Genomic DNA, 26,099 nt, shown 5'->3' with positions numbered 1-26,099 from the left:
CAACCTTGAAACCCACTCATTTTTGGAGAATTTAAAAAAAATTATTTAACAAATACTTTAGCCCTACCAATGTGCTTTCCAATATGATGCATAACATTTCCCTACTCCCAGTAGTTTCGTCGCTAGAGCTCGAAACGTAAACCCTTTTGAGAGCGATTTTGACGATCTCCTGACACTTTGACGTTTTTCTCTTTTGTGTGGCATTGCTATTACCTTTAGAAGGCTGTACTTTGCCATGTAGCCCCTCTTGGCAATGTAGTTTGACCAGCTCGAAGGATTTTTTGATAGCTCGATTCCAATTTTGTCGTCGAGCCGTCACAAAATAGCCTGTTTTTCGGCGATTTGGACACGTCCTAGTTTTTTGCTTATAACTTTTTTTATGTATTTAGTGTTTTCCATTTTTTTCTGATTATCAATTTGTATTAATAGAGCTTTCATTTGACACCAAGCACGCCTTCCTAGCTTCAATAGTTTTTGCTCGAGCTTGACCAGAAGTCGCGACGAAAATTCGTCGAATCTGACTCATTTCACGCGCCGCGACGAAAAACCTTCCTGACGCCACAAAAATTAATATATCTGCATAAAAATTCATATATGAACACTTCAATATGTTGACTATTTTGTATTAAAGTCATTTTAAGATATCTATATAAAAAGCTACTTTTTTATATATAATTATTTCACTATATAAATCAACCTATATTAAGCCTTATTATACATGTTATTTTTTTATTTAATTTAGTATTCAACCCTACTTCTTCCCATTTATGAATAATACATTTAATTTGCTTTCTTTTGATACCAAATATGTATGTATATGTGTGTGTGTGTGTGTGTGTGTGTGTGTGTGTGTGTGTGTGTGTGTGTGTGTGTGTGTGTGTGTGTGTGTGTGTGTGTGTGTGTGTGTGTGTGTGTGTGTGTGTGTGTGTGTGTGTGTGTGTGTGTGTGTGTGTGTGTGTGTGTGTGTGTGTGTGTAATTATTTAGTTGTATTTACCTCGTTGTTGTATACAGGTCCTGAACTACACGTGTGGTCATGTTTTCATATCAATATTTGTCCAGTTTTTCAACATTTCTGAACATATTATTTAGCCCCAAGAACTTCTTTTAATTCATTCCGGGTACGTATTTCTATTTCTGTGGGGAAAACTGTACTTCTTTGTGACATTAAGATACGTTTCCTTTCTCATTTTGTTTGCTTATGACCTCGTAACTTTTGTCTTCACTTCCCGTTTTCCAGTCTTTGTTATCTGCTTCTTCTAGGTCAGTCATAATTTTATTATACTGTAATTACGTCACCGCTCTCTCTCATCTTTCTTCGTGTAAACAACTGCATTTCTTTATACCTTTCTTCATAGGTTAGGTCCTCCAGTTTAGGTCCCATCTTGGTGACTATTTTTTGTATTTTCTTCAGTTTCTTCACGAATTTCAACTTGTGAGACCACACGTCTTTTGCATATCCCAGTTTTGGCCCAATCATTGGAGTTATTAATTTAATCGTATCTTTATTCAGGTAATTTGTTGTTGTTGTTGTTGTTGAAAGATTTGTCCTTCAGCGGAGGGACCGTGGGCCTTTGTCGAGTGATGGCCCGTGAAGAGGGGGCCGACACACCGACTCTCGGTTAACGCCGACCAAGTCGGTCAGTCGACGAGGACTGGCGTGTCTTTGATTCAGGTAGTGAAATGCCATTTTTATATTATTCTTTAACATATTGTAAGTGTCTCCAAATATACAGCTGGTTTGTATGCTTTTCCGGTGACAAATCATCCTGTGTGTGTGTGTGTGTGTGTGTGTGTGTGTGTGTGTGTGTGTGTGTGTGTGTGTGTGTGAAGTACCTTCGTTTCTTATGGGAAGAACGGATGTGTGTGTGTGTGTGTGTGTGTGTGTGTGTGTGTGTGTGTGTGTGTGAAGTATCTTAGTTTTCTGATGAGGAGGGACGGATGTGTGTGTGTGTGTCATCCTCGCTGCCAGTCTCTCTCCGCTGCCCCACGCCACCGCTATCCCTCTACACGTCTCCACACGCCCTCACAACGCCCCCACGCCCTCACACCCTGACGACGCCACACCAATCCATCCTGTAGCCCTGTGAGCCGCCAGACACCACACCACAAACCCACACCATCCTCACCACCACGTCCCTGCACTGCATCATCACAGCCACACTCATCACACTCCTCCTCACAACACCATATCACTTCACTCACCTTTTCAAACATGCACTCACTTCATCATCCCATATCACCGTAGAATCAATACATCACTACACTTCGCACACCTCATCACCATAATCATCACCGCAGCACTAACACATCACCATACCTAGTCTCGTCACCATCACCACACTTCTCAGACCTCATCATCATCCAAATCACCATCAGATCATCATACTCATTCACTGTCTGGTCACCCTCACCACACTTATCACACATCATCACTATCATTCTCAGCTAAACAACAATACGTACGTCATCACAACTTCAATAGTCATCACCATCACCACCTCCGCTCCTCTTTAATGTTTCCTGCACCTCCTTAATTCATCACCGTCATCACCACAAAGACATCCTCACCACCACCACCACCATCACCACCACTATCACCATGACACTCCCTCAATAATGGTGTGACGCTATTATGGTGCTTGCAAACGTGTATGGGGATCCACCATTAGAATCATATATGTGGGAAAAAAAAGTTAGAAAATATTGAGAAAAATGTTGCAAGACAGAAAATACGAGAGGTGGCAAACTGCGACTTTTCAAAACGAAGTGAGAAAAGAATAAAAAGAAGAAGAAGAAGAAGAAGAAAAGGAAGAAAAAGAAGAAGCAAAAGAAAAGAAACAATGAACAACAACAATGAAGGTAAATATACAGTTATCACAAATACATAATAGCTTCATTGTTCTGTTCGGTTAGTTTATGAGAGAGAGAGAGAGAGAGAGAGAGAGAGAGAGAGAGAGAGAGAGAGAGAGAGAGAGAGAGAGAGAGAGAGAGAGAGAGAGAGAGAGAGAGAGAGAGACACACACACACACACACACACACACACACACACACACACATTATTACCTAGCTAGATGATTTGTTAGTTAATTTATATATTTGACCACGTGAAGAGCACAGCAGACTTCTAAAGAGGAAGTGATAGAAAAATATATGCTTCACCACCCAATTAATTATTATAGTCAGCAAATCCAGCAACTAAAGAAATGCAAAGAAGATAAGGTCGCAGTAACATACCAAGATTAGGCGTCACATGAAGGCGGCCAATAGCAGAGAACTAAGCTAGTGATAAAGTAATAACAAAGAAGAATTGTATACCTAAATAACAGTCCCTGGTAACTGAAATTCATATAACCCCTGTCTGTCCCTCTCCACATAGCATCCACCTGACCCTCACTCACTCCCAGTCATCTCTCTCTCCACACAGTAATCCACCAGCCCTTCACTTCCTCCCATTTTCTCCCTCCACACAGTAATCCACCAACCCTTCACTCCCTCCCATTTTCTCCCTCCACACAGTAATCCACCAGCCCTTCACTCCCTCCCATTTTCTCCCTCCACACAGTACTCCACCAGCCCTTCACTCCCTCCCATTTTCTCCCTCCACACAGTACTCCACCTGTCCCTCACTCCCTCCCATTCTCCCTCCACACAGTACTCCACCTGTCCCTCACTCCCTCCCATTTTCTCCCTCCACACAGTACTCCACCAGCCCTTCACTCCCTCCCATTTTCTCCCTCCACACAGTACTCCACCTGTCCCTCACTACCTCCCATTCTCCCTCCACACAGTACTCCACCTACCCTTCACTCCCTCCCATTTTCTCCCTCCACACAGTAATCCACCAGCCCTTCACTCCCTCCCATTTTCTCCCTCCACACAGTAATCCACCAGCCCTTCACTCCCTCCCATTTTCTCCCTCCACACAGTAATCCACCTGCCCCCCACTCCCTCCCTCCCAGTCTCCCTCCACACAGTAATCCATCTGCCCCTCACTCCCTCCCATTCTCCCTCCACATAGTAATCCACCAGCCCTTCACTCCCTCCCATTTTCTCCCTCCACACAGTACTCCACCTGTCCCTCACTCCCTCCCATTCTCCCTCCACACAGTAATCCACCTGCCCCTCACTCCCTCCCATTCTCCCTCCACACAGTACTCCACCAGCCCTTCACTCCCTCCCATTTTCTCCCTCCACACAGTACTCCACCTGGCCCGCACTCCCTCCCATTCTCCCTCCACATAGTAATCCACCAGCCCTTCACTCCCTCCCATTTTCTCCCTCCACACAGTAATCCACCAGCCCCTCACTCCCTCCCATTTTCTCCCTCCACACAGTAATCCACCAGCCCTTCACTCCCTCCCATTTTCTCCCTCCACACAGTACTCCACCAGCCCTTCACTCCCTCCCATTTTCTCCCTCCACACAGTAATCCACCAGCCCTTCACTCCCTCCCATTTTCTCCCTCCACACAGTAATCCACCAACCCTTCACTCCCTTCCATTTTCTCCCACCACACAGTAATCCACCTGTCCCTCACTCCCTCCCATTCTCCCTCCACACAGTACTCCACCTGTCCCTCACTCCCTCCCATTCTCCCTCCACACAGTAATCCACCTACCCGTCACTCCCTCCCATTTTCTCCCTCCACACAGTAATCCACCAGCCCTTCACTCCCTCCCATTTTCTCCCTCCACACAGTACTCCACCAGCCCTTCACTCCCTCCCATTTTCTCCCTCCACAAAGTACTCCACCAGCCCTTCACTCCCTCCCATTTTCTCCCTCCACACAGTACTCCACCAGCCCTTCACTCCCTCCCATTTTCTCCCTCCACAAAGTACTCCACCTACCCTTCACTCCCTCCCATTTTCTCCCTCCACACAGTAATCCACCAGCCCTTCACTCCCTCCCATTTTCTCCCTCCACACAGTAATCCACCAGCCCTTCACTCCCTCCCATTTTCTCCCTCCACACAGTAATCCACCAGCCCTTCACTCCCTCCCATTCTCCCTCCACACAGTAATCAACCAGCCCTTCACTCCTCCCATTTTCTCCCTCCACACAGTAATCCACCAGCCCTTCACTCCCTCTCATTTTCTCCCTCCGCACAGAAATCCACCAGCCCTTCACTCCCCCCATTTCTCCCTCCACAGTAATCCACCAGCCCCCACTCCCTCCCAGTCTCCCTCCACACAGTAATCCACCTTCCCCTCACTCCCTCCCATTCTCCCTCCACATAGTAATCCACCAGCCCTTCACTCCCTCCCATTTTCTCCCTCCACTCAGTACTCCACCTGTCCCTCACTCCCTCCCATTCTCCCTCCACACAGTACTCCACCTGCCCCTCACTCACTCCCATTTTCTCCCTCCACAAAGTACTCCACCAGCCCTTCACTCCCTCCCATTTTCTCCCTCCACACAGTACTCCACCTGCCCCTCACTCCCTCCCATTTTCTCCCTCCACACAGTAATCCACCAGCCCTTCACTCCCTCCCATTTTCTCCCTCCACACAGTAATCCACCAGCCCTTCACTCCCTCCCATTTTCTCCCTCCACACAGTAATCCACCAGCCCTTCACTCCCTCCCATTTTCTCCCTCCACACAGTACTCCACCTGTCCCTCACTCCCTCCCATTCTCCCTCCACACAGTAATCCACCAGCCCTTCACTCCCTCCCATTTTCTCCCTCCACACAGTACTCCACCTGTGACTCACTCCCATTCTCCCTCCACACATTACTCCACCTGCCCCTCACTCCCTCCCATTCTCCCTCCACACAGTAATCCACCTGCCCCCACTCCCTCCCAATTATCTCTCCCTCCACATAGTAATCCAACTGCCCTGTGGAGGGAGAATGGAAGGGAGGGAGTCCCTCCCTTCCATTCTCCCTCCACAGAGCAGTCCACCTGCCCCTCACTCACTCCTACTCTCTCTCCATACAGCGAACCACCTGTCCTTCACTCCCTCCCTATCCCCCTCCACATAAATCCACTTGCCCCTTGGTTCTTACTTCCACACGGTAATCCACTTGTCCCTCCTTCCCTCCGTCCCTCCACACAGTAATCCACTAGCTTCTCCCTCCGTCCCTCCCCACAGCACTACCTGCCTCTCCTTTCCCCCACAGACACAGAGCCTCCCCACCTGCTTCCCTGCTTGACGGCGACGCGACCACGCCCACCCAGGAGCCACAAGCCCTCCAACTGCAGGTGTGTGTGCGTGTGTGTGTGTGTAGGCCCACGGGGATGTCAGTAAGATTCTGATAATGAAAGAGCTGGGAAGGACTCGTATACATATTTTTTTTTTTTACAGCAGAGGCGACATTGCAAGGGCGTAAAAAAAAAGATAACAATAATGAGAAAAAAAGTCCGCTACTAACTGCTCCTAAATAAATCATAGTCAGTTTAGGTTAAAGAAAATTCAGATTCACTGTAGACACACACACTAATCGATTTACTTGTAGAGTAGTGGATGAATGAGGCAGGTTTAACTGTTACGTGTTGAATAATACGCTAGATACCCTCAAGAGAAGGTGAGGCAAATAAATGAATATGGAGGATAGTTGGCATTAGGTATAGAAGATGCAGAAGCTGCCCCGTGTAGGCCGACCAGGCTGGCTCCTTATGTTCTTATGTTCTTTTATTATTATATGGCCTTTGTGTTCATTCGTGGTTGTGGATTATTGTTGTGTACATTAAAACTCGCTGAACTATTAATTGATTAGCCTTTTTCTCGCTCTCCTCACCCGTGCCCTCCCCTCGCCCCTCGCCCTGCCCGCCTGACAGTCCCCTCTCGCCCTCCCTCACGCCCTCCTACGACAGCTCGAATCTCTTTGATGATGACCAGCTCGCCGCCTTCTTCCCCACCTTCCCCGCCCTTCCACTGCCTCACGAGCCCTCCCAGGCCACCTCCACCTGTGAAACCAACGGCGACTCCATAGACAGGTGAGTGACCCCTTTGGGAGTCACCTGAGAGAGAGAGAGAGAGAGAGAGAGAGAGAGAGAGAGAGAGAGAGAGAGAGAGAGAGAGAGAGAGAGAGAGAGAGAGAGAGAGAGCTATTACCAGGGACGCCACGCTGTCGTACTCACCGGACAAGATTTTCCCATTTCTAACGCATAATAACTACAAAAAACCCTCTATAATTAACACTTTTAGGAATAAATATAAATAGGTGTCGTTAGTTTTGTGGGTGGAACATTTTTTTAGCCTGAAATCGGGAAAAATGGAGAAGCTGAGTACGACAATCTGGCAACGTTGGCTGTTACATTACACTGGGCAAATTCTTCGTAGATCTTCAGTCAAACCACGATTTCCGCTGGCGTGATTCTCAGTTGTTTCTTGTTATTGCTGCTGATGATGATGGTGAGTAATACCGTCTTCCTTTGGTGAAATCTACCGTAGCTTTGGAAGATCATGGACACGTCAGAAAACCACGGAAATAGGAGAACCACGCCAGCGGAAATCGTGGTTTGACTGAAGATCCACGGAAAATTTGCCCAGTGTAATAGTCCCTTAATGCTGTCCGGCAGGTGTCCCTTGGCTGTGGAGGAAAATGTCAACTCTGATGAGGGCCTTCTTCCTCCTCCCGCCAGAGTGGAGGAAGCAGAGGGAGAAGAGAGGCGGGAGGAGATGGAGGGGACGCAGAGGAACGAGGAGGAGGATGGCGTAGGGGACGACAAAGAAGGGGAGGAGGATGGTGTACCTGCTTCCTGCTCGCTAGAGGACGAGGGTGATGATGGTGTTTTCAACGGAGCCGAGGCATGGTAAGGAAGCATTGGTTTACTCTCCCGTTTCTTTGTTGCTTCATCGTCTGTTACGTTTTTTTACTTCAATGTTCCCTGAGACAGCGTGAATTATCGTACTCATCGCATTGCATTGTCATAATTTCTGACCGATAACTAAAGCAAAAAACACGAAAAGCATCAATAAATAACAGTTTTAACGCTAACTTTAATATTCTATCGTTGTTTGTGTGGTTGCGGCAGTCTTCAAGCCTAAAAATGAATGAAATAAAATAAATGCAATGTTCAGAGTACGACAATTTGGCAACGCTGCAGCCACGCCATGTATAGAGCTCAGTGGTCTGCATGATAGCGTTATTTTTATGATCTGATATATGTTTATTTATTTACGTCATCCATAGTGTGTCAGTTTGCTCTACGAAACACTGCTGGTCATGCTACTCGTTCTCATTTGTATTTTCTTTTGATCACGCTTTCTAAAGTTTCGCATCTTTTAACACTGCTTTTCCTTGTTTTTCTCTACTTGAACAGCGGAACCTCCACGAACGGCGAAGAGCCACAGACGAAGGACCGCCGGAACTCTCCCCTCGGCCCATCCTCCCCATGTGGCCCGCTGCGTCTCCTCCTCCCGCCCCCTGCCCTTAGTCCCCCCTCTCCCGCTATTCCCACCTCTCCTCCTGGACCTTCATCTCCCCTCAGCTCCTTCATGGCCTCTTCTTTACCTTTACGTCCTTCCTCAGCCACAGAGCGACACCCTTCCTCCTCCTCCTCTTCCTCCTCTTCCTCCTCCTCCTCCTCCAACTCCTTCTCTTCATCCTATCCTTTCAGTCCCGCCTCGATCTCACAACGACGTCGTAGCACTTCCTCCTCCTCCTCCTCCTCCTCCACCTCGGCGTATGGCGCAGGGCTGGCTCTTTCCTCCCCTGCGTGCAACACTGGCGAGGACGACCATGAAAGTACATTCATATTCCCGCCTAAGATTTCCCGCCTCGGCAGCATCTACAGCAACCTCGGCCGCTCCTGCAGCGACCCCGACTCCCCCAGTGCGGAGAGAGATAAGAATTCTCGCAGGAGTTTGCAAAAAGATTTGCCTCCAGGCGGTGAGGAGAAAACTGTTTCTCCTGAGGGTTTACATGAAGGAATACCTCAGGGCGAGACATCTCCGTATAAGGAACAACAGACAGAGGTTAGAGAGTCTGAGTCGGACGAGACAAAGACAGGCGAGGAGAGAGGCATGCTGCGACCCTCCTCTCATTCCGCCAGGATCCTGCCTAGACCTACGGGGATGAGCGGGACTCAAGCTGAGCTGGAGCAGCCCCAATCAAGACCCAACGAGACTGCTGCGGAGGATGTCATAGAAAGCGAGACCAACGTAATAAACGAAAACCAAACCTCCAGGTTGAATCTTGAGACGGAAGAGACAGATGGAAACGCGGTGATCAAAATAACGGATCCTTGGCCCGCCAGACCCAAGGATGATACGGGCAAGGAAGAGGACATAAAGAAGATTCCCCCTGCGAAGCCCCCGAGATTAGGAAACAAAGCAAGGAATAGCGAGGGTGCGGCGAGTAGCAATGAGGACCAAGTGCAGTACAGAACCACAAACAAGGAACAAGACATTAGCCTGAAGAAAAGCGCTTCCCTGAACAATATCCTTGAGAGCAGTATTGAGGGGTCTCCGGAGGTCAAGGGCGCGAGGTTTACAGAAAATTCTGCGGAAGGGGTCAGGGTCAGTGCAGGGATTCTGGAGACTCCACTACCGAGGTTCTGGAGGGGCAAGGAGAGGACGAGACACATCGGGAAACTAAAGGAGTTCAAGACAGCCAAGGCCAAGCTGCTGTCCAGAAAGCCTCCCATTGCCCCGCACCACGAGCATCAGAAACGTGAGTACAACCAGCAAAGAAAAAGGGTACCACACGTAAATAAATAGATAAAAAAAAAGGGGAAAAAAGTGTCACAGCAACTTTACGACGCAACATACAACACTGTTCACTTTTGGGTTTCTAGAAGTGGGACAGTATTTTACCCCCCCCCCCCCCTTTTTTTTTAGTTGGGTCAAAGATACTTAAATCAGAAAACAATAGCGCGCATTATCTTTCCCCTTGTGCACCTTTTTTTTTTTTTTTTTTTAAGTCGTGGCCTATTGCGCCGGTAGGCTTCTTCCCGGTGGATCCTGATGGTCGGTCCAAGGCTTCTTCCCGGTGGGTCCTGATGGTCGGCCCAGCCCGTTCTGGCGCAGGCGAGTGTTTATAGTGGCACCATCTTGCATTGGCTCATGCTGCCCTTCCGGAGCTCATCTTTAATCCTAGAATCTAGAGTCTGGGTTGATAGGTGGTCTTCTGGACAGCATGTGGGCAGTTTTAAGCCACTCGGCGGCGGCTGAAAAATCCCAGCTTGGTGGCACCGGTCGGGGATTGAACTCGCGTCCTCCTGAACGCGGGGCCGTCTTGCTATCCGTTCAGCCACCGCCTACCCCCACCGCCTGTTGCTGTTGTTGTTGTTGTTGTTGTTGGTGGTGGTGGTGGTGGTGTTTCTTCTTGTTCTTGTTCTTGATCTATTTGTTCTCATTCTTGTTCTCCTTCTTGTTCTTCTTTTCTTTTTTTCTTCCTCTCCATCGTCTTGTGACCCACATCGCTTTGAATCCCTTCGTAGGTTCGCCTCCTCTTCGCGTTCCCAACCACTGCTCCGTTCTGTGCTTTCAAAGAGTGTGTGAGGTCGTCTTCAGCAGCCCTGGGATTAATTTTTTTTTATAGTCGTTATGGTCGGTGCGGCCGAACGTTGTTATTTACTTTTGAAAGCAGCCTATAAAGAGGAAGGCACACACACACACACACACACACACACACACACACACACACATATATATGACGTAAACACACACACACACACACACACACACACACACACACACACACACACACACACACACACACATATATATGACGTAAACACACACACACACACACACACACACACCTTGACCTTTCCTCTCTTCAACGAAAGGACACACACACACACACACACACACACACACACACACACACACACACACACACACACACACACACACACCCTGACCTTTCCTCTCTTCAACGGAAGGACACACACACACACACACACACACACACACACACACACACACACACACACACACACACACACACACACACACACACACACACACAAAGCTATCAACATCCTCCCTGCGTCAACAAGAACATTCCAAGGTTCTGGGGAACACCAACTTGCCATTAACGAAATAGATCCGAGCGAGGTGCGTATAGGTGTGAGGTGTTTACAAAAAAATGAATCAAAAGGTAAAGGTAAGGGTAAGGGTAGGGTAAAGGAGTGAAGCGCTCAACTGGGAAGTCCCATAACCTTGCTTTTCAACGCAGCACCTTCCAACGCAAGAGTAGGCTGCCCTGCGCGTGGAAGAGAGCTAGTATCACCCCGATTTTCAAAAAAGGTGACAAAAAACAGGCTTTAAATTACCGTCCCATTAGCCTTACGTCAGTCCTAATAAAAACATTCGAAAACAAGAGACAAAATGGTTGCCTTCCTTAATAACCGATAATCTACATAGTTTTCGTGATAACAGACCTTTGCTAACAAATCTACTAGCTTTTTTTTAACGATGTTTATGCAAATCAAAATGTCCGAGCACCCAATGAGATAACTCATTTAGATTTTCAGGAAGCGTTCGACAAAGGTTGACTCACAGACCGGCAACAATGAGTGGCTTTGAACGGCGCAGGACCTGATTGGATCAAAGTAACTATAGTCGGTGTCACGAGAGCTGGCTCGGATACTCCTTCAGGGAATGATACCAAATCCGTGAAGCCCTCCCTGAAGGATTATCCCCGCCAGCTCTCGTGACAGACTATATTGGCATGCCTTGTATCGATCCTGCTGGCAACGCGTTTCTAATTATATATAAATGGTCTGGAGAATTACCACTTAGCAAAAGTAGCCAAATTCGAAGATGATACCAAATTAGGAGGTAAAGTAACACTTGGGAAATGTGTTGTAACACTAAGAAATGTAAGGTCATGTACATTGGAGACAAAAAAATCCGAACTTTTAATAAAAAATGAACGATCGGTAGCTCGTGAATGTTAACCACGAAAAAGATCACGGCGTCATCAAAAGAAGGAATCTCAAAATGAGCGATCATCGTACAGCAGAGAGTAACATAGCTAATATGATGTCAGGCTCAATACTGATTTAGAAACTTTAATCACATATCGCAAGACGTAATGAAAAGCCTACACATGGCACTGTTGAGGCTACACCTAGAATATGCTAGTCAGCTCTGGTCGCCGAGTCATACAGACTGGAGAGATCACAACCACGAGCGATTAAGCAAATCCCAGCGCTTCGTAACTAATCATATGAAGAAAGACAGAGTTGGTTAGATTTGTTTTCTCTCAATAAGCGAAGGATTATGGGGCCTGATCGAAATCTTTAAAATATCGAATAGATTTGACACTAATAATATAAATCCAAACAGCCCTTTCGAAATAAGTCACTCAACAGTAACACGAAGTAACGGAATGAAACTAAAAGGACAGAGATGCAACACACTAGCACGTAGAAACTATTTCAATATTCGAGTTGTCGGCCACTGGAACAGAACAGACTCCCACCCTCAGTAGTTGGTTCAGAAGTGTAGACAATTTCAAGTCATCATTAAATAGGTACGTCACGGAAATAGTTTTTTACTGGGATTTTCTCCGTATCTCTCAGATAAAGAAGCTAAACAGGAAAACCGGCTCAAGTATATATGTAACCCCCCCCCCAAAAAAAAAAACATATACGCATATAGGTTTGGCAAGCTGTAGTGTTAGTCTAGGACAGTCTTCTATCATTTCTTTCCTTCCTGTAAAATTCCCATGTTGTTTGCCTTCTATCCTGCCGGGGCGTTGCCGGAGGGAAAGGTGGTGGGGGAGGAGCCTTTTTCGGTTTTATCCTGTCCTGACACACGTATAGTCTGTCAGCAGTAGCAGTAGCTCAGCAGATACCCTCGCCATAGACCAACAGGCCTCCTGGTACCTGTTCTTCCTATATATCTCTATATGTATTGCCCTGCATTTCCTCCCTTCAACCAAAGGAAACTCTCTCTCTCTCTCTCTCTCTCTCTCTCTCTCTCTCTCTCTCTCTCTCTCTCTCTCTCTCTCTCTCTCTCTCTCTCTCTCTCTCTCTCTCTCTCTCTCTCTCTCTCTCTCTCTCTCTCTCTCTCACACACACACACACACACACACACACACACACACACACACACTCACAGACATCTTCACCGGCCTCTCCTCTCTTTAATCAATACATATTTACCACCAATCAACAAACACGTACCACACCAATGCAAACTTAACCACAGCATACACAATAACATCTCATCCTTTCCCTCCATTGCTCCTCTGCATCAACAAAACAAAACAAAACGACAAACAAACTATTAAAACAAAAAGAGACGATCCTGAAACTGAAGTCTGAAACTGTAACATGTTATTTATAAAGAATTCAAAGATAGACGAACATTTTTGAGATGGGATATCCTCTTCGTCAACTCCCAACAGCGGAAGCCGAGGATGATAACACAAAGATTACGGTATCGTGAGGTGGGAGGGGCAGGGGGAAGGGGGGGGGGGAGGGGGCGCATAACAAAGGGGGAGGAGGCCGGAGGATACACGGGGCTGGAAGGAATGGGTCGGGGGAAGGAGGGAGGGAGGAAGGGAGGGAAGAGGAAATGATAAAAAGAGATAGTAGGAGAGTCTCGGGAGGAGAAATACATAGATAACAAGCGTGGGTGAATGAAGGTTAAATGAGAGAAAACCGAGAGGACAAAAAAAAGAGAAATATATAAGATAGAAAAATAAAAGCGGGAGAGGACGTACAGGAAGGGGTAGTAAGGATAAGAGAGGTCAGGATGGAGGTTGGTATTCATGAAACGTTTCCATCTTTCAAGTCAACTATTTACAAAGGTCAAAAAGAAGATCAGTCGGGTTAGAATGAGTGTTATTGTAGGTTCATGGCACAGAGTAATGATCAAACTACCAGCAGGGCCACCGTTGCCAGATCGTCGTACTCAGAGCATAGTATTTACCGGTTTCTGGCGCCTAACTATTGCCAAGAAACATCAGGAATTAACTATTTTAACGATAATTTTAAGTGAATCTCCTTATTGGGGTCCACGAGACAGTTTTTGATTCGGAAGTCGGTAAATGTAAGAGGCTGAGTACGACAATCTGGCAACTTTGAGCAGGGCCATTAAACTATCCCTGGAAATGCTCAAAACTCCGACGAAAGCCTTGTCAGACATGTGTGCGTGGGCGCCGAAATGTTTAATACTACGTCCCAGAGAGGTAATAAGGGAAGGGAGCGATGCGAAGGGAAGGGCACAGGCGGAGTAGGAAGGAGTCGAAGAAGCGGTGGAGGGATAGGGAGTAACAGAGAGAGAGAGAGAGAGAGAGAGAGAGAGAGAGAGAGAGAGAGAGAGAGAGAGAGAGAGAGAGAGAGAGAGAGAGAGAGAGAGAGAGAGAATCACGAAGCTAATCGTCACGTGGCAGCGATGTAAGGGAGGGAGGAAGGAAGTTGGTATCAAAGTTCAGAGGAAAAACAGCGGTAAGGAGGCCCATTCGAGGCTGGCACTGGCAAGGCGTTGTGGATGGGCGCGGGTCGTGGCGGTTGTGGCACTGAACAAGAGGTGGAGTGAGAGGTGGAGAGAGTGCCGCTGACCTTTGTGGCGCACGGGGTCAAAGGAGTGCCGTTAAGGACTCGAAGGACGCAGAATAAGGGCGTTGTGAGGCACTGTTTGTCGGGAAGTTTGTTGTAGTGCCGCAGAGGATGTAGGTCGAAGAAAGAGATCCGGGTTTGTTTGCAGTGACGTGCTGTGTTGTGGGGTTCTTTTCTCCTGCTGTCACGGCGTTGCTTTCTGCTGATGTGACGGGCTCTGTTTTTCTGCTGTGCCTGCTGTGATCGTGCTGTGAGGAAGGGAGGGAGGGAGGGCCGCCTGTGCTGTGGTGGCGGTGCTGTGATGGAGGGCTCAACCAGCAGCAGCAGTGACGATGAGGGCTGTGTTATTCTGCGGCAGAAGGGTATGTTCCTCCTCCTCCTCCTCTTTCTCCTTCTCCTCCTTCTCCTTCGTCTTCGTCTTCATTTTCGTCTTCTATTGCTTCTTTATCTTTTTTTCCCTTCTTCCTCCTCCTCCTCCTGCTCCTCTTCCTCCTTCTTCTTCTTCTTCTCCTTCGCCTTCGTCTTCATTTTCGTCTTCTTTTGCTTCTCCATTCTCTTTTTTTCCCCTTTCTCTTCCTCTCCTTCTTTCTCTTTCTCTTCTTCCTCACTTCCTCATATTCTTTTACTTTTTCCATTTCTTTTTTTTTCTTTTTCTTTGCTCCGTCCCATTACTCCTCCTCTTCTTCCTCCTCCTTCTTCTCCTCCTCTTCCTCCTCTTTCTCCTCCTCCTCCTCCCCATCATCATCATCATCATCATCATCATCATCATCATCATCCTCCCTCTCCCATCAAAATTAATGTCCTTTTTCATCTCTTCCTTCACGGCTTCCATTCGCCAACACGTGTTTGTAATCTTTCAGTGATTCGCAACGCCAGTTCGTCGAGGATCACGTTCAGGGACTCGGAGGCGCAGGTATCATTATCATCGTCAGCAGCAGCAGCGACGAAAACAGAACCTCAGGCTAAGAGTGGGCACGGTGAGGTCTATTTTTTTAATTTTTTTTTATCTCTGTCGCCTCTTTGTTACTCCTCCCTTGTGGGCCACGTTACGGAGATGATTCTGACATTTGTTACCTATTTACTTACTTGCGTTTTTTATTATTATTTCCCAGAGAGTCAGCCGCCCAACAAGCCTCCGAGGAAGATTCTTAAGGACACTCTTGGCTCCGGATCAATCGAAAGGACCCAGGCGATATGCGGTGAGACAGATAGATAGATAAATAGATAGATAGATAGATAGATAGAGAGCGAGAGAGATGGACTGATTGATTGACTGATTGAAACTTTTATTGAGAGAGAGAGAGAGAGAGAGAGAGAGAGAGAGAGAGAGAGAGAGAGAGAGAGAGAGAGAGAGAGAGAGAGAGAGAGAGAGAGAGAGAGAGAGAGAGAGAGAGAGAGAGAGAGAGAGAGAGAGAGAGAGAATGTAAATCAGCAATTAAATATAATCATACAAGCTTTTTCTCCACTATATCTTACTCCCTAGTGCTTTCTCCTCCACCCTTCTGTACCATTTCCTACATGTATCCCTTCCTTTCCCTTCCTCTAAGCATCCACCCACCCATCCACCTGACGTGAGGATCTAAGCTTCATAAGTAAGATTCGTGACCCATCCCTAACAGACCCCCCCCCCCCCCCCCCCTCCAACTAAAGCCCCCCCCCTAGTTTCGATATTGCATTAAGCTTTTACTTGGTGTGACCCAACTATCCTTTCACACACATTCCCTTTCCATTCTCGTACTTCATACTACTTACCCATATCATCCCTTACATACACCCTCTATTCATCTCCTGTCCTCATGCACATACCCGTTTCAGCTATCCAAACACATATTCACCTCACAAGTATCTGTCACACACGCCTTTTCCCTCTCCCCACAACACAGAGCCCCACGGTGCCGCACTCAACTTTTACTGCGCCAAGTGCCGCGTGGTGGTGTGTCGCGACTGCACGGTGGTGGCGCACAGTCAGACTCAAAACCACAAGGTCCTCGACACCCTGGACGCCCTGGCCACCCTGCGCTCCGAGGCCGTGGCGCTCCTGAGGCACTACACCATCTTGAGCACCATGCACGCCACGCTCAAGGACATCTACCACAAGTTTGCGTCGCAGGTGTGTGTGTGTGTGTGTGTGTGTGTGTGTGTGTGTGTGTGTGTGTGTGTGTGTGTGTGTGTGTGTGTGTGTGTGTGTGTGTGTGTGTGTGTGTGTGTGTGTGTGTGTGTGTGTGTGTGTGTGTGTGTGTGTGTGTGTGTGTGTGTGTGTGTGTGTGTGTGTGTGTGTGTGTGTGTGTGTGTGTGTGTGTGTGTGTGTGTGTGTGTGTGTGTGTGTGTGTGTGTGTGTGTGTGTGTGTTATTGTGTGTGTGTGTGTGTGTGTGTGTGTGTGTGTGTGTGTGTGTGTGTGTGTGTGTGCGCGGGCTCCCGTGATGAATTTGCATCGGATAATCCTTCACCCAATGACGGGTGCAGGGCAAAGCCTCCTGGACCCCTGCATCCCGAAAGAAGGAAGTAAAAGTAGAGATAAAGTTGGGGGGCATACGTTATTACTGCACGTGGCCTCGGTGTTCATCTCCGTCGCACTGGCCCTTGAACCTGTGACAAATGAAACCTCACCTTCTCTTGACGAGGTGAGAGAGGGTGAGGTAATGTTGAGGGGTGGAAGGGTAGCTAATAATTGTAACATAAGTGCTGAGCTGCTCCAAGCTGTAGGTGCGATGCTCCACGGATCGCATGAGGTCTTGACTGCCCTATGGCAATCTGATACCATTCCTCTTGACTGAAAAAAAGTGGGGCAGTCGACCCTATCTGGAATGTCAAAGGGGACCGTTAGGACAGTAACATCTACCATGGTATTACATTGTTTAGTGTGCCAAGCAAGGTGCTTGCCCATCTATTGCTATGATGATTCGCAGCCAGTTGCTGATGCTGCAGAGACATGAGGGGTCCATGTTAAGGCCCGGTATGTCGGCAAATGACCGTATCCAAGCGTTTCTCGTACTGGTGAAACCCCAATCTATGTTTTGACAGAGGATACTTGAATCCAGTGTCGTTAACTCAGTGCACTGTCAGGCTCTCCGGGATCTCCTGCATATTCGTGAGATCTATGAAAGGACTGTTGACCCGTAGACGAATTTGTACTCTGGGACAGAGTGCTGTGAAGTGGAGAGGGGGAGGGGCGTATCCAGTTTCACTCTTGTAAACATCGGAGTAAAGCCGGGTTGCATCCTTGCCTCATTTCTTTTCGACGCCTGTATGGACTGTGCATTAATTAGATTTGTGACTCAAAGTCATTTCGGAGCATCTATTTGCAATACCAGGGTTCTTGACCTTGTTTTTGCCGACGATGCAATAATCTTTGCCAAGTCACTGGAGGTTCTGGTGATGGCTCTTAAGGCACTGCACTAGTTGGTGAAGTTGCTTGGACTTAAGGTTTCCTGGGCCAAGACCAAGGTACAGGTGTCTGGAGGCTCACTAGATGAAACAGTGCAGTCTGCTCATGCTCGTGGGGAGAACATCGAGATCTTCGAAAAATTTCCGATACCTTGGTAGCGTAGAGCAAAACAACGGCGGGCCACGTCAAGTCTTCTGGCGAATAGGCTTGGCAGAAAAGTGTAATGGACTCGTTCAGCACGAGTATATGGCGTTGTCGATAACTGTACAGAAGGATAACGATTCAGATCTTGAAGCAGCTTGTGCTCCCTGTTCTACTTTACGCTTATGACACACGGGCACCAAAATAGTGACTTTACGAGTTGAACTGACGCCTTTGATAATGTGTTTTCGCAGAATCTGGCATATCCCTGGAATGACTTTGTGTCAAATTGGAGATCACTTCGCGAGAGTGCATAGTTCGTAAACGTCAACTCCGGCTACATGGGCACGCTGCTCTGAATTTGACCTCGGTAACCGGGTTGTTTCTATAAGAGACAACCCTGAGTGGAGGAGCTCAAGGCCAAATTTCGTGGCTAGAGAAAGGTGTTGTATCCTGCTGGGAGGTGCATATTTGGTATGGGAAGGACGCCTTCATTAAGAAAAAAAAGAAAAAAACGCCCCCACCCCCTGTATATGTCCCCAAAGATTGATTAACTATTTGATAGGATGGAGCAGAGAGAAGAAGGAGAATAAAAGATGAAGTGAGACAAGAAGGGGTGAGGGAATACGAGGAGGGCTGAGGAAAGAAATTTAAGAAAAGTGGGGTCGAAGGCATATGGATAGGAATGAATAAAGAAGGGGATAAAATAAGAAGGATAGAAAAGGATGAGGAAAATGATGAGCTGATGCAGGATGGTGAGGGAATAAGAGAGATAAGGAAGGAGGGGGAGGCGGTGGCTGAATGAGTAGCGTGACGGCGCCGCGTTCAGGACAACGCAGGTTCGCGCCCCACCCGGTGCCACAAACTGGGATTTTCAGTCACCGCCGAGTGGCCTAAGACTACCCACATGCTGTCCAGAAGACCACCTATCAATCCGGATTCTAGGATCAAAGATGAGCTCCGGGGGGGAGGGGGGGGAGGCAGCATAAGCCAGTACAAAATGGCGCCACTATAAACACTTGCCTGCGCCACAACGGGCTGAGGCCGACCATCAGGCCCATTCAAGAAAGCCTACCGGCGCCATAGGCGAAAACGCAGAAAAAAAACGCCCTTCATAACCCATTTCCAAGCTCTTTCTATACCCATTTTCGTGCCCTTTTCACACCCATTCCCGCAACCATTTCCACGCCCCTTTCACACCCATTTCCACGCTTTTTCTTACATCAGTTTCTGCAGCCATGCCAACATCCATTTCCATGCTCTGTTCACCCTCATTTCCACACCCATTTACAAGCCGTTTCTACACCCCATTCCGCGGCCCTTCCACATCAATTTCCACACCCCTTTTTACGCCTTTTCCACACACGCTTTTACGCTTTTTCTACACCCATTTCCATGCCTTTTTCTCACGCATTTTCACACCCATTTCCACTTCCTTTCCACACCCATTTCCACGCACACCCTTTTCACACCCAACCCTGCTCCCATTTCCACACGCAGCACCCGGAGATGGACACGGAGGCGATAGGTCATCGGCTGGAGGAGGGGCGGTACCTGGCGGAGGTGGTGAAGGATGTGGAGGACGTGGTGAGCAGCTGGACCAACATCTTCGAGATCAGGCAACAGCTGGGCCAGTGGGAGGCGCGGCAGCAGGACTGGGGCGACCTGGTGTTCCTGGCGTCCCGCTGCGCCCTGCTGGCTGACATGCACGTTCCCTCAGACACGGTGTATCTCAAGTAAGGCTGTCAGTACACATTTCCACGCCCATTTCCACACCTATTTTCACCCCCTTTCGTCACCCATTTCCACGCCCTTTCCACACCCATATCCACGCCATTTCCACGCACATTTCCACACCATTTCCACACCCATTTCCACGCCATTTCCACGCACATTTCCACACCTATTTTCACGCCCTTTCATCACCCATTTCCACGCCCTTTCCACACCCATATCCACACCTTCTTCACATCCCTATGCACTCCCTCCCCACACCCACTATCTTTTAAAGGTTGGAGATCGAACGGGAATAATATTAAGAGTAAGAGATGGACTTCGGCAGCGTTGTCAAATTATCGTACTCAAAACATCGCATTTATCAGTTCCAGGGCCCAAAACTTTATAACCCACACTGATAACGAAATTTCAGTTAAAGTTCTCGTTAAAAGCATTACTTATTGGCGTTTGTTTGCGATAGCCGTGACTCAGAAACCGGAAAATACGATGAGCTGAGTGGCTGAGTACGATAATTTGGTAACCCTGGACTTCGGGGAATCAGAATCATGCATCCTTTTATCTCCCCTTCGTCAGGATGGGAAACTGGGTGATGCCTACCCATTGGATCCAGTTAAGTCACCTCCTCCAACCTTACCTGGGCGCCGGAACAACCTCCAAAACCTCTTCCAATACCACTGCCATTACCTCCTCCTCCTCCTCCTCCTCCTCCTCCCCGTCCCCTTCATCCATGCAACCCAGCGGCAAAACACATCGCAAAGTGCTTGAGTCGCCTTCCCCTAAGCCGGTAAGTTTGGATGTGTGCATAGAGGAAGAAGGGAAGAAAGATGGATAGAAGGAAGGCAGAGAAAATGGAAAGGGGAAGGAAGGAAGAAGGGGTAAAGGGAGGGAATGAAGGAGGAAGGGACGGGTAAAAGGAGGGATGGATGGAGGGAAAGAAGGAAAGAGGAAGGGGAGAAAAAATAAAAGGAGGAAAGAGGGAGGGGGGAAAGGAGGGAAGGGAGGATGGAAGAAGGAAGGAAGGAAGGAAAGTATGAGAGCAGGAAATAAGGAAGGAGGAAGGGAAAGAGAGAAGTAGAGATGGAAAGAGGGAAGGAAGGAAGGAAGGAGGGAAGGAATGGGGAAGTAAAGAGGGAAAGGTAAGGAAGGAAAGAGAGAGGTAAGGAATATAAGGAAGGGTAAAAGGGAGGAAGGAAGGGAGAGAGGAAAAGTTTGAGGAAAAGAGGTAAGGAAGGGGAATGCTTCTGAGGCTAGATTTCAGCAGAAGTTATGATGGTGCAGTGGTGTTCAAGGAAGGGTCGAAATTTAGATTCAAGATGAGACACGACGATGGTGATATAAAGGAAGAGAGGGGAGATTGGAGGTGCAGAGGGAGGTGAAAAGTTGTTGGGGAATGATCAAAGGAAACTGCTGGGAAGGAGTGTTAGATATTATTACGGGAAGAAAAGTGATTTAGTATTGAAGCGAATGAATGAAAGAGATCAATATGGTCGGTATTCTTAGACGCTTCCGGTGTGGCGTCAGGCGCGTCCCACTCTCAGTTGTTGTCCCTCTTGATCTGCGCACGTGTAGAAGCCATTGTTTACTAACAGTGTTGGTAAATAGAGCATGTCCGCCCTTGTCCCCAGCAAGATGGCGCCAAAACTTCAGTCCAGTTTTTATGGGAAAATAGCAAAATTCAAGGCTGATAATTTATAGACCTGCAGTTCAGCTATTACTGACTGGAGAGTATCCACTGAACTTTCTGTTAAACCAGAAGAGAACTCTGAGGAGACAGAAGGACATCCCTCATTTGTATCACTCCAATCCGAATATATTTAACAGATATTTGTCACTTGTCACAGACCGCATTGCCTACATGCAGTAGATGCAGTAGATAAGGCCTACACAACAAACTACTATACTGTGCAGTCACATTTACTGACGCACAAGGGGTGACGGTCATCTCATTTATCACATTTACTGAAGTACGAGGCGTGCAGAAACGTACAAACTTTCACATTTCATGCATCTTTTAAATTCAAAACATTTGTCATTAGATAAAAGTTAGTTCAACCCTTTCCTTTCATTTACTTGAGAAAAAATACGCTAATTTTGCTTCTTTTTTTATCTTTTTGTTTTGTAAAAAAAAATAAAAGGTTGGGACAGTTCCTGACAGGCAGGCGGCTGGTGACACGGTTCCGTGTTAAAATCTGTCAACCCTGTGTTTGAAACAAAACCCGCCCATGCGCAGATCAGGATGGGACAACTGACAGTGGGACTGCGCCTGACACCCCCCCCCCCCCAAAAAAAAAAAAAATGTTAAACGCGTTTTCATGAGTGTCTTTTCACGTCCATAGCACAGAGGTTTTGTCAAACTTCCACCAGGGTCATAAAACGGTATATGTTCGAAGAGTTGCCCATCTCACTGCGGTACTTCTCACCCTAACCATGGGTTAGATCTCATTATTCCATGCATTTTGAACCCCATATATATGCATCGCAAATTGATAGAAACGCTGCTACCGATTTTTTAAAAGTTAGTTTTTTTTTTTGCGGGCCTCGGTGTTGTGGGCCCGGGCGTGGGAGGGATAGCGTACGACTCTCAATGATTTGGCCCACACTCGCCTGGTAAGGTTAGATTAATTCTACGGTGTTCTACTTACTGTTGTATTTCTCTAGTTTTACGAAATAATTACGGCTGCCACTGTTTACGCGCGCCATATTTGACTGTTCTGGCGACGGCCGCGGTGGTGGTGCAGCCGGTGTTGCGAGAAATACCTCCCCGCAGAAATAAGTCGCATATACATTTGGGGGGGGGGGGGTTAGAAGTGGGGGTCGAGGAGGGCGAAGCTCCCCCCGTTAGCTGTTAGGTCGTAAAGTTCGGTTGGGATAGTTTAAATATGTTCCCCCACCCTAAACCCTCTGCGAGCTATTTTGCGGCTGTGGTGGGGGATGATGAAATTGTAATAAGTCACTTTTTAGTAGTTTTCGAAGATAAAAACTATCTCCAAATGAAAAAGCACAATATTTAGGCCCGAAATAAATAGCTAGTGTATCAAATTTTGAGATGGGCAACTCTCTGAACATTTAGCTACCCATAAGACTACCCGTGAAAATGCCCACAATTATTTCGAAAGCTTTGTTAATTGTATGTGCAGGGCTCCGTAGTGCTTAAGAGGTGCTGAAGGGAAGGAAGGGAAGTTATTTCAATGATGGCAGTGAAGGGAAGTTGTTAAGTACTGAAGGGAGGAAAGATACATTATTAAATACTGAAGGGAAGGAAGGGAAGTAAGAGAGGTTGCCTTGGGTCGACAGAGGCGGAGCGCGAGTCCCTTCGGCGCGGCCTCCAACACGGGCGGCACCGACCAGCCCTTCCCCTTCAACGCCCGCCAGGTGGTGCTGTCCAACCTGGTGCCCTACATCATCCTCAACCCGGTCATCAGGTGAGGAGACCCACGAATGCTGCTGATACCACTGCTGCTTCTGCTACTACTACTACTACTACTACTACTTTATACCACTGTTGCTGCTTCTGCTACTGCTGCTGTTGTTGCTGACTCAAATGGCAAAGTCACAAATAATACGGAAGAAGTAATTTGGGTTACGGAAAAAAATCACCGAGTTGTATAACGATTAGGGAAACAGAAGGACTGCGGTGACGAGAACGATTCGATGAACTTAAGACAAAGTGAAGAAAGGTTTGAAAGGAATGAGTGAGGCCATTGCAAGATGAGATGGTCTAACTAAAGACCCATTAAAAGATGCAGAAGATTTTCATACTTTAATAAAGTACTTCAAACATATACAACATGTTTGCAGACTTCCATAGTTCCTAGAGGCTGCAGAAAAAGGCCCCATTCTGTTAAGCCAAACAAACAAAAAGAAAACGACGTAAAAGATTAAGAACTACCGACTACTTCATCTTCTCGTAGCCTACAAATATTTCATTAAGGTCATAACAAACATAATAAGTGCAACACTAGACTCAAACCAGCCACGAAGGCAAGCTGGATTTTGCTGTGAAAACTCAGCAACTGACCCCGTGTCCTTAACCAAACTGTCAAGAAAATCCGGTTACAATATAAACCACTATGCATTGCCATGAAGAAGCATTTAATTAAACTGAAACTTCAGCAGTCATGCACGTACTCAGAAGGCATGTCTTAGATGAAACGTGCATGATGTTGGAAGATAGCTAAAGAGGCAGCACAGCAACCAATAAACTCCACAAGAAAAGGGAGAATATTTCAGTCGAGAAAGGTGTTTGGCAAGGCGACATAATATCTCCAAAATTATTCACGATTTTCTTAGAAAGAAGTAAGATGACATAGAAATCAAGATAGACTGTAAATATCCAACAACTTTAGATTCGCAAATGACATGATCTTACTGAGCGATCCTGAAAAAAATATCGAGTTAGTTTACGTAGCCTAAAAGTAAGTTTTGAAGACTAACGAAGAATAACGCTACTGTTCAACAATCAGTTGTCAGGACAACAAACGATATTCGGGAACGAAATCCTTGAGAGACTAAAAGAATACAACTTTCAATCAGCGATGCAAACCAAATCAACGAAAAATAATTCAGAAAGAGAATAAAAATGGGAGGGAGTCGTTTTGCTAAACAGCGATGTCATGAATAGCAGCCTGTCATTCTCCCTGAAGGGAAAGGCGCGCAATCAGTGTGTGCTGCTAGCCCTAACATGCGGCTCAGAAACTTGGCGCCTCACAAACTGTTTAAGGATAAAGCGAAGAAACGCATAAAAGAGAAATGGAGAGAAAAATGCTGAGTAACGCTTAAGAATAGCGGCTCCCAGCGGGTGCGCATTTAGGGCACGGTGTGGCGGTAATTACATTTCTTGCACGTACGACGGGGTTTTGACAAGCGGACAGGCGTGTTTATGTCACAAGGGGTGTATTTTTCCGCGCGGGCTCTTCCCTTTCTTCACCCCGCAGCTCGCAGTCTCATCGCCCATCGACTTAGAAGAAATCGTGAGGCCAGCGTGGAAAAATACACCCCTTGTGACATAAATACGCCTGTCTGCTTGTCAAAACCCCGTCGTACGTGCTAGAAATGTTGTAATTACCACCACACCGTGCCCTAAATGCACACCCGCTAGGAGCCGCTATTCTTAATTTACCAAATGTTGGATAAAACATGAAGGGACAGAAAGCGATAGATAACTAAAGTAGCAATGTGACAACCCATAAATTGTAGAAATTAGGGGAGGCAGAGGATCAAGTGAAGAGATGAAATATCAACATTTGATGGAGCAGTATGGAGTACACTAACATCAGAGAGGTGGAGAACGTTGAGAAAGGCTATTGTCCTGTACTCAACTAGTAATGGATGAAAATGATTGTTACCTTACTGAGGGTCATCTTGGGAATGCTTGCGGGCTTGGGAGGGTGCCATTGCCTCATGCTGTGTCCTGCCCTTGCCCCATGCTGCCGTGTCATCACTCATGCCGTGTCGTCGCCACAGGTACTTCGTGCACGTCGAGGGGCCGCGCGAAGTGGAAGTGACGCTGGTGGTGATGCCCGTCGAGGAGCACGCGGAGGACTACCTGAAGCGCCGCCGCAACAACGCCACAAAGTCGCCGGCGCTGCTGCGTCGGAGCCACTACCGCCCACAAATCGACGCCATCACGATGGTGGAGCAACAGATGACATGCGGCGCAGTCAAGACCCGCATCACTGCCTCCGCAATGTCCGTCTGCCCCTCCGCCGCCCCCGCCATCGTCAAGGTCAGCTTCTCTGACGTGAAAGTTGTGTCGGATGGGCATGGCCTCCCGGCGGCCAAGGGCGGGCTGAAGCGTGGAGACGTTATCGTCGACCAGAACGCGAGTGGGAAGGCCATGCTGACGGTGGTGGTCCGGGACATCGGAGACTTCCCTGCCCTCCGCCTGGGCCGCGTCACCTCCGGCATGGACGGACTCATTTGCCTCGTCACCACCGAAGACTCGCGGCGGGTGGAGTCCAGCGGCCTGCGGGCCAAGTTCAAGGCAACGGTGAAACGCGAGGAGGAGGCCGTGTACAACGTGGTGTTCGGCATGAACCTGTGAGGGCACACACACACACACACACACACACACACACACACACACAAACAAAAACACAAACACGCACAAAAAACACAAACAAACTCTCTCTCTCTCTCTCTCTCTCTCTCTCTCTCTCTCTCTCTCTCTCTCTCTCTCTCTCTCTCTCTCTCTCTCGTAGGCCTATCCTTACCACAAAAATCCACATCTGAGCTCAAAGCATATTCAGGGAAAGTATTGGTTGGCGATCGGGAGTCGAACGCTTGATCAAGTCATGGTGAATGACAGCGCAACACAGCACACGATCACCTCAACACACCACAGGACTCCGCCGTACTACCCGCTG

General features: G+C 47.6%; 1 protein-coding gene across 4 annotated transcripts; it reads left to right on the top strand.

The window, feature by feature from the left end:
- Positions 1 to 1,926: 1,926 nt before the first annotated feature.
- Positions 1,927 to 25,932, top strand: LOC126982895 (neurofilament heavy polypeptide-like). Of its 4 annotated transcripts, none has more exons than XM_050835171.1 (12): positions 1,927 to 2,860; positions 6,124 to 6,205; positions 6,782 to 6,940; positions 7,589 to 7,759; positions 8,270 to 9,621; positions 15,331 to 15,447; positions 15,583 to 15,669; positions 16,354 to 16,580; positions 19,498 to 19,733; positions 20,308 to 20,518; positions 23,029 to 23,156; positions 25,198 to 25,932. In XM_050835171.1, exons 1-12 carry the CDS (start codon positions 2,842 to 2,844, stop codon positions 25,775 to 25,777), a joined length of 3,369 nt encoding a protein of 1,122 aa, XP_050691128.1. In that variant the 5' UTR covers positions 1,927 to 2,841; the 3' UTR covers positions 25,778 to 25,932. The 4 variants fall into 4 exon arrangements, with proteins under 4 accessions (XP_050691128.1, XP_050691127.1, XP_050691131.1 ...); XM_050835170.1 differs by having other exon boundaries at positions 7,526 to 7,759; XM_050835174.1 differs by lacking the exon at positions 6,782 to 6,940.
- Positions 25,933 to 26,099: the final 167 nt, after the last annotated feature.

Source organism: Eriocheir sinensis, chromosome 52 (genome assembly GCF_024679095.1).
Source record: "Eriocheir sinensis breed Jianghai 21 chromosome 52, ASM2467909v1, whole genome shotgun sequence".
Classification (NCBI taxonomy): domain Eukaryota; kingdom Metazoa; phylum Arthropoda; class Malacostraca; order Decapoda; family Varunidae; genus Eriocheir; species Eriocheir sinensis.
Note: the sequence above shows the minus strand (reverse complement) of the source record. Positions and strands in the feature narration are given on the sequence as shown.

What these genes read in the sequence shown, in the direction of transcription:
- LOC126982895 (XM_050835170.1), top strand. An exon ending in AACGGCGACTCCATAGACAG is followed by an intron (nt 6,941 to 7,525) that starts GTGAGTGACCCC and finishes GCTGTCCGGCAG; the next exon opens with GTGTCCCTTGGCTGTGGAGG. An exon ending in AAGGACCCAGGCGATATGCG is followed by an intron (nt 15,670 to 16,353) that starts GTGAGACAGATA and finishes CCCACAACACAG; the next exon opens with AGCCCCACGGTGCCGCACTC.